The sequence below is a fragment of the Protopterus annectens genome, chromosome 12.part0 (assembly GCF_019279795.1).
Source record: "Protopterus annectens isolate FY-2018-M chromosome 12.part0, PAN1.0, whole genome shotgun sequence".
Lineage (NCBI taxonomy): Eukaryota > Metazoa > Chordata > Ceratodontiformes > Protopteridae > Protopterus > Protopterus annectens.
This window is the reverse complement of record NC_056746.1, coordinates 1,367,235,838-1,367,244,793: the sequence shown is the minus strand read 5'-3', so window position 1 is coordinate 1,367,244,793 and position 8,956 is coordinate 1,367,235,838. Positions and strand designations below refer to the sequence as shown.

The following is an 8,956-nucleotide window of genomic DNA, read 5'->3' as shown; positions in this document are numbered from 1 at the left end:
TCAGTTTAGTAAAGAGCACCAAATTAAAAAGTATTAAATTAATGAGATTATTTCAGTTACATAAGCATTAGGACAGTGTTCTTCAAATGCTGTTTGTCTTATGGCTACACTTCCTCTATAGTTATATTTTAATGGTATATCTACTGATGTATAGTGTTTTGGTACCTATCTTTAAGAATACGGGTGATGTGCAGAGCTGCAGTAACTACAGAGGGATACAATTGATCAGTCACAGCTTGAAGTTACGGGAAAGAGTAGTGGAAGCTAGGTTAAGAAGGGAGGTGATGATTAGTGATCAGCAGTATGGTTTCATGCCAGGCAAGAGCACTACAGATGCAATGTTTGCTCTGAGAGTGTTATTGGAGAAATACAGAGAAGGTCAGAAGGAGTTGCATTGTGTCTTTGTAGACTTGGAGAAAGCATAGTTTCATAGTTTCATAGTATAGTACTAGGCTATCTGCCCTGGGGCATTTGTAAGCCTAGCCATAGTGATGTGGCTTTTGCCACCCCATGAAATGGTACAAAAATGTACAGAATAAATCTAGAATACTGTGCCTCTGTCTAGTAGTGACACAGTGAAGGTCCCCTTATATAATAGAATTAGTTTACTGTGTCCCTGTCTAGCAGTGACACAGATGTGACCCCTGGAGTAAACTTAAGATCTCCCATCCACTCATCAAGATTTCTCTTGAAGAGAGTCAGTGAGGGGCTCTGCCTAATACAGGGTGCCTGGAGAAGAGTTGTGGTATTGTATGAGGAAGTCGGGAGTGGCAGAGAAGTATGTAAGAGTGGTTCAGGATATGTACGAGGGTAGTGTGACAGTGGTGAGGACTGCAGTGGGAGTGACAGATCCGTTTAAGGTGGAGGTGGGATTACATCAAGGATCAGCTCTGAGTCCTTTCTTATTTGCAGTGGTGATGGACAGGTTGACAGATGAGATTAGACAGGAGGCCCCGTGGACTGTGATGTTTGCAGATGACATTGTGATATGTAGTGAGAGTAGGGACCAGGTTGAGGAGACCCTGGAGAGGTGGAGATATGCTTTAGAGGGGAGAAGAATGAAGGTCAGCAGGGCTAAAACAGAATATATGTGTGTAAATGAGAGGGAGGATAGAGGAATGGTGAGGATGCAGGAAGTAGAGGTGGCGAAGGTGGATGAGATTAAGTACTTGGGATCAACAGTTCATAGTAATGGTGAGTGTGGAAGAGAGGTGAAGAAGAGAGTACAGGCAGGGTGGAATGGGTGGAGAAGAGTGTCAGGAGTGATTTGTGACAGACGGGCACCAGTAAGAGTGAAAGGGAAGGTCTACAAGAGGGTAGTGAGACCAGCTATGTTATATGGGTTGGAGACGGTAGCATTGACGAAAAGGCAGGAGTCAGAGCTGGATGTGGCAGAGTTAAAGATGTTAAGATTTGCACTGGGTGTGACTAGGATGGACAGGATTAGGAATCAGTATATTAGAGGGTCAGCTCAGGTTGGACAGTTTGGAGACAAAGCAAGAGAGGCGAGATTGCGTTGGTTTGGACATGTGCTGAGGAGGGATGCTGGGTATATTGGGAAAAGGATGCTAAGGATGGAGCTGTCAGGTAAGAGGAAAAGAGGAAGGCCTAAGATAAGGTTTATGGATGTGGTAAGAGAGGACATGCAGGCAGTTGGTGTGAAAGAGCATGATGCAGTGGACAGGAAGAAATGGAAACAGATGATCCGCTGTGGCGACTCCTAATGGGAACAGCCGAAAGAAGATGATGATGATCTACTGATGTATAACAACATTATTGTCAAGTTGGTCAACCATGATGGAAATGGCTGTTGGAAGACGGCATGTTTTTTTTCCCTTGAAACACATTTTATTGGTAAATTTTTCCATTAAAACTACGAAAACAGACCAAACATACCAAACATTATACCTAAAATAGAACAAAATACATTACTCACAATAACATCCTAAGTAATGGAGTAGAGTATCCTAGATGAGTAAACGCATGTCTCTCTATCATCGTATACAAAATTAGATGGATAACGTTTAGGTTTCAAAAGACTGAAGAAAAGGTGAATAGATACAATAAAGAGCCGTAATTCTGTTAAGAATGTTTCAAACCTTTGTCCAAGTGTTTATGGATTTGGAAGAATCAACTTTATTGAATTAATTTATTTTAAAGGTTCTAAACTGTCCAGCTGCCAAGCATTGGTCAATTCAGGTACACCCATCCAGTTTTTGGTAATATAAATTATACATTTTTATTGGTGTAAAGATGGTAATAAGTGGTCCTAATTCAAGTGATTTACTGTCATGGCAGGGTATAGAAGATTGCAACTTACCAGGAAATAAGAGCCAAATGAGGAAAGGAAATTGCAATCTACTGTTACAAACAGATCTAAACGTGGTTTTCATATTTGCAATCCCAACATATATGAAGTATAGCTGCACATAGAGTATAGCTGCAGTATGACTGCCATATGTGAACAGGAATCAAGAAATGATAGATAGCAGGGGACATTTTAGCTGGTTTATGATAAGCCCACTGAATTGTCATGAATTGTGTATAATTTAATTTTTTTAAAGGAATGTATTTAACATTTATAGTTTGCGTTTGCTTTTAAGGTATCATGATGTTGAGTAGATATTGCTTCTATGTGTTATTATGTTTGTGACTAAACATTTTCACATGATGATTATTAATTAAATGGTCAAATATTTTAGATCCAGCAGATATGTTCAGTGACAAAGGCAACCTCAGGGATATAGCAGATATGTATCAGTAAGCGGGGTATGGTGAGGGAGATTTGTTCCTTTCAGAAAGCCTAGGATGTAAGTGCCCTTATGTGTGTATTAACATATTTGTATGAATATGTGTACATGAATCAGGTACATTTCTAAAGTAATCAAGTTTGTTCGCAACTTACAAATTCATAAAGTTCTCTTTACTGAAAAGTACCACACACTTTTATAACTTGTGAGAATGATCCAACCAAAACTTCACAAATACATCACACAGAAGTACTAATCCATAGCTGTGCAATAAGTAACTTTTCCGGCATAAGGAATGAATGATCATTATCCAATATCTTATTTGTTGTTACCTCTATAATATTAATTTATGTAATGCAAACACATAACATAAGGTTGTTGTTTTGCACAGGCATCCAGCATGTACAAGGTGTATCCAGCAGTCTCCAAGTTTCACAATAATATTTTCTTTCAATACCCTTTTTTGGTCAATCATATGATCAAATCCCTATATGCCTGCTGAGTCTGACAGGCTGCTATATTTACAGACTAACACCAGGGGTCAGCAGTACCAAATTTGCCCTCAAGTGAAAAGGCAGGCTATAACCTTGTAAGCGGCTCCCTGGCTTGAGAAATGTGAAACGTGTAAAGTTCAATAGGGTATGTTTTATTATAATTAACGCTTGATCAATAAGGTCCGATGGTGGCATTTTACTGTATTACACCCAAGTACCAGATGATCATGTTTAAAAAATGTCTACATCACACACAAGAATCAGAAGACCGAATAATAGGCTTATAATAATTATTATAAAGAGGTGTGTTTGGCATAATGTTTCCATTGTACCATATTGTAAAATAAATACCAGTTGCTTTTTTTTCCCTACATATATTTATTCTAACTACTGAACTTTTTTGTGTTCTGTGAAAGAATTCTACTGTTCTTCATAGGCAAGTATTTTTTATTCTTTTAGTGGATTAGTATCTGGTGGATGAGATTTCAACTCAACAGTTTTAAATTGCTGATCTGAAACCCCATCTAATGTTCTTTAACATAAGAAACCATTGCTGTGGAGTGTTCTGTTTGTGTTCCTACACTGATTCAATGTCTGTGGTTTTCCTTTTCTTTCCAGTTATATGACTGCAGAATCAATACATGTAAGTAAAGAAAGTTTGTAGGGCAAAATTCCCCACAGGGGTGTGCCAGAAGAGGGATTTTTCCACTTTCAAAACATGCTAAATTGAAGCCTCAGCCAGTTATGCTAATCTGGTTATGGATTCATCTTGTAGAAAGTCAGGGCCTCATAATACAAACAACAATAATTTCACAATGTTAGCAAATTAAACTATTCCTGAAAAAGGTAGGTGAGAGTTTTCATTTAAAATTAAGTTTTAAGACATTTTGTCCATTGATTGATGTTTTATATATATATATATATATATATATATATATATATATATATATATATATATATATATATATGATGTCAGGGACTGACATTCAGCCTTTTGGACTGCAGGATATACTGTTGTTCTGCTGTACTTCTCAATGTGTTGATCTAAAATGGAAACCTTCTGAAGTAAGCACTGTTTATCTTTTTCCCTCTACAATTTCACATTGAGTTGTAAAAAGTGCATACACTGTTCTATTTTAACATGCGCAAAGGGATATGCTCAGGCTATGTGCAATTGTATCTGTATGTCCAACTTTGGTATGCCTTGAGAGGTGACCAGCTGAATAAGCATGAGCCTTTGAATGAGATCTATTACAGCAAGAGTATATTTTCATTCCTTTGTTTTTACATGGTACTCTACAATAGAAAAATGCTCATAACCTGTTATTGTTTATTTAACATTTATTTAGTGGGAAAGTCTGACTTGAAATTAAGCCAATTTTAAGTGGAGGCCTGGGGAGAAATGTTCCAGATGCATGTCTTTCTAATTTGGAAGGAAACCAGAGTACCAGGAGAAAATCCACACAATTTGGAATGATTCTTGCTGCCCCTATAGTGCCTTTTTTTAGGCAAGGTTCAAATGACAAATTCACCACCATAACAGGAACAGGCAAGCAAAAACAGAGGGTGATGCTACTCAATGCTAGAAGTCTAAATCTTAAAACGCACTCACTGAAGTCACTCCTTAAAATGGAGAACATCGATATCTGTGCAGTGACTGAGACCTGGTTTAAGGTTTCAGAGAGCACCCCTGCACTACCAGGCTATAACTTATACCACACTTTTCTGCCATGTAACCTGGACCAGAACACCAAAGCCGGAAGTGTGTCCATATTCATTAAGGATATCCACACCTCCAGGCTAGTTGCTCAGCATAATACAGCCAAGGTTATCCAAGTGCAACTAACTCTGGGCAAAACTGCAATCCAAATTGTAGCTTGCTACAGATCCCCCACCATGCCCCAGGATTCCCACTCCTATTTTCTTGATGTACTGGAAAATATTACGATTCAACCAAACACCCTAATAATGGGTGATTTCAACTACCCCACCATTAACTGGGAAAACTACTCATGTACCAACTCCTTCACTCAACGCTTTCTAGAATTCATAAACTCCAATTCCCTGGATCAACTTATCCACACCCTCACCAGGGGCAACAATATCCTAGATCTAGTCATTACCAACATGAGTGACCGGTGTTCCACACCTGAAGTTAACGCCTCATTGGTCCGATCCGACCATAAGCTAATTACCTTAGATATCCACATCCTGCCCCCTACCCCCCATTAAGGAAGCCATGGTAAAAAATTTCTACAAAGCCAACTTCATGCTTCTTAAGACAGAAGTGGTGAACTTCATGACACCCATGCAGATGGACAATACAGTCACAACTACTGAATCCTACAGAATTGCACTTTATAAGCACTTACATGAGTGCATGGATTGTGCTAGCCCAAACAGAACCAAGACACTATCCTCCAAAAAAAGGAAGCCAATCTGGTGGTCCCCTGCCATAAACAAACTGTACAACAGAAGGAAGAAACTGTTGCAAAAGGGAGTAAAATCCCATGAGTGGAGGAGCTCCCTGGTCAGCCTCAGTAAGAAGCTGCGATCCCTGATAAAATCCTCCAAAGCTAGTTACGAAAACAAAATTGGCACTGATTCTAAAGACAACCACAAAGAATTCTATAGCTATGTCAAGAATCTCAATGGCAACACTTAGATCTGCTCTGAGTTACAGCACAAAGGCACTAATATACAGACCCAACTGATATTGCCAACATCCTGGAAGATAGGTTAAGTGCTAACTTTACCCCCCTCTCACCCCCTAAAGAGCCCATATCTATACCGGAAGAATGCAAAGTTCCTGTAATCACGGCTGCACAGGTAAAAACCACACTCTCCAAAGCCAAGAACACAGCATCCATGGGACCAGACAACATCCCAGGCTGTGTTCTACATGAACTACAGAACAAAATGGCACCCCACCTAAGTACCATGTTCAGTCATAGCCTCACCTCAGGCTTTGTGCCCACTGAATGGCGCACAGCGACGGTTATCCCACTCCACTAGGGGGGAGCCACCACAGACCCCGGGAACTACCACCCCATTAGCCTGACGACCCTGGTCTGCAAGGCCATGGAATGTATTATCATGGAACTTCTAAACAAAGACATTGGTAATCTCCAAACTATGGACCCCACCCAGCTTGGGTTTGTAAAAGGCAGATTATATCTCCTAAACCTGATAGACATCTTTGAAGCAGTCACCAAAGCCGTAAACGAGGTTAAGGTGGTTCACACAGCCTATCTACATCTTGTCAAGGTTTTTGACAACATCCCCCACTCTGGAATTCTAGATAAACTCACTAAACTAGGTATAAATCCGTATGTCACAAGATGGGTTGCCAACTGGCTCACTGACAGAACCCACACTGTGAAAGTAGCAGACTCCAAATCCGACTTCAGACCAGTGACAAGTGGAGCACCACAAGGTTCAGTCCTGGGTCCTCTCCTGTTTGGTATCTACTTCTCTGAAGTACAGGCTAACACAGAAGGTCTTTGGCTAATGAAGTTCTCAGATGACTGCAAACTAGGAGCCATAATCGAAACTCCTAATGATGTGGACATCCTACAGAAGGGCCTTACTGAGACAGATGCTTGATGTCAAAGCCATGGCCTCAAGCTGAATGCCAAAAAGTGCATTGTCATCCCCTTTGGTAAAAACTCTGTACCCATGAACTATAACATAGGTGGTAGTATACTTAACACCGAAAGTGTGTTAAGAGACCTTGGGACACAGGTGGGCAGTAGTCTCTCCTTTGATAATCACATCACCACAGTAGTCAGGAAATCCTTCTACGTGGCACACCTTATCACAAAAGGTTTCTCATCCAGGAAAAAAAGAGGTCATTGTTCCCCTCTACTCATCACTCATTAGACCCATTAAAGAGTACAACGCCCCTTTTGGTATGTACCTCACAAGACATCTACAACAACTGGAAATGCAGAAATACCTCACAAAGAGGATTACTGGCCTCAAACAGATGCCCTATGCAGGCCGTCTCAAAAAACTCCAGCTTTACTCCATCGCATATCGCCTACTCAGAGGTGATCTCTGCCTAACATACAAAGCTATGTCAAACCCAGAGCTGTTGGACATGCTCCACTTAAAGAAGTCCCAATCCCTCTGAACTACACGCTCAAGGGACATAAACCTTGTCACCACAATAAACAGAACATGCCGGAGGGATAGATTCCTGTTCCAGAGACTTCCCATACTCTGGAATAAACTATATCAAACAAAGCTCCTCATTAGTACTCTTCAAGAAAAATCTTGATGATTGGATGGGAAATAGGCTCTGCTTGACAGTGGCACAAGAAAATTATTTTCTTTGGTGGCAAAAGCCAGGGTACCTTTTTGGATGGGCTTGTATAGGCCCCAGGGCAGATAGGCTAGTACCTACCTATGAACATATCTATGAACGAACTCAGGGAAGACATACAGACTCCACACAGAAGGCACTCCAGCAGTGAATTAAACTGGAGAACCTCTTGCTGTGAAGCAACAACACTACCATTGCACCACTACACCATCCAATGTTAAGTAAATATTGTACAACTACTGTCAACTGTATATTGCAAATATAAATGTGTTTACTTCCTCCTGGACTACAACAAATGTAAAATAATTCTGAACAGAAATGAGCCACATAAGCCATGGTGTGTAATTCAATTACTCATAGAAACATCTGATTAGTTTGAGGCACTGTACTCACCAATTAATCAAGACTGCCTTTTCCTGTAAACATTTGTACCACCTCCTTTGTTATTTTACTGTTTTAATTGTTTTTGATATTTATACATTTTAAAAGTTGTGAAATTTTGAATCTCTGACATAAGTAATAAATAAACTCATCATTATGCACCAGTTTATAACACCCCCCCACCCACACACACACACACACACACACACACACACACACACACACACACACACACACACACACACACACACACACACACACACACACACACAATACTTGCAACTCTATATTGTAAGTTTGATTTTTTCTTTGATGCTTTTATCTATTTCTAAAGGGTTTTGGAGAAGTGAATGGTGAATACTGGTTGGGCAATGAAGCAATCTATCTGCTGACAAGTCAACTGTCTTACACTCTGAGGATCGAATTAAGAGACTGGGAAGGAAATCAGGCCTACTCACAGTATGAGACATTTCAGCTGGGCAGTGAAAGGCAGCATTACAAGTAAGTATGTGGAAGATATGTGAATAACATTGTGAGAAACACATTTTGTGATTCAGAAATGCATCTGTAAATGACACCAGAGTGATGGCTAAGTGTCAACAGTTAACGCTACAACTTAATCTGTAACACCCACTAGTGATAATGCTGAAAGACTGCATTTCTAGTCATTAAAACAAAAAATATATATTATTTTTATTCTGAATTAATAGGCATTTTAAAGCTGCTAACATCAACACATAATCTCTTCTGCTAAGAAGATACTAATTAAGTCTTAATTAGTTACATTATCACACATCATAGCAAACTGCAGTCAATCAGTTGATAAATACTACATTAGAAAAAAACAAGGATTAACTGCAACCTAGGTTCAATGTCGCTGACAGTTTAAATACCTGAAACAGTGCAAAAGGAAAGTAGTGCTGTTTTAGATTAAAAAACAAATTACTGTAATTGTGAAATTCACTTATAAAACTTAAATAAAGCATTGTATAATAAAAGGTCAA

At 39.5% G+C, this 8,956-nt stretch overlaps 1 protein-coding gene across 1 annotated transcript in view; it reads left to right on the top strand.

Annotated features, from left to right (window-relative positions):
* Positions 1–8,956, top strand: part of ANGPT4 (angiopoietin 4) — a 1,038,655-nt gene that overhangs the window by 982,499 nt on the left and 47,200 nt on the right. The window contains exon 7 of the mRNA XM_044090423.1: positions 8,287–8,453. Coding sequence (XP_043946358.1) covers positions 8,287–8,453 — 167 coding nt within the window. The remainder of the gene's footprint in view (positions 1–8,286; positions 8,454–8,956) is intronic.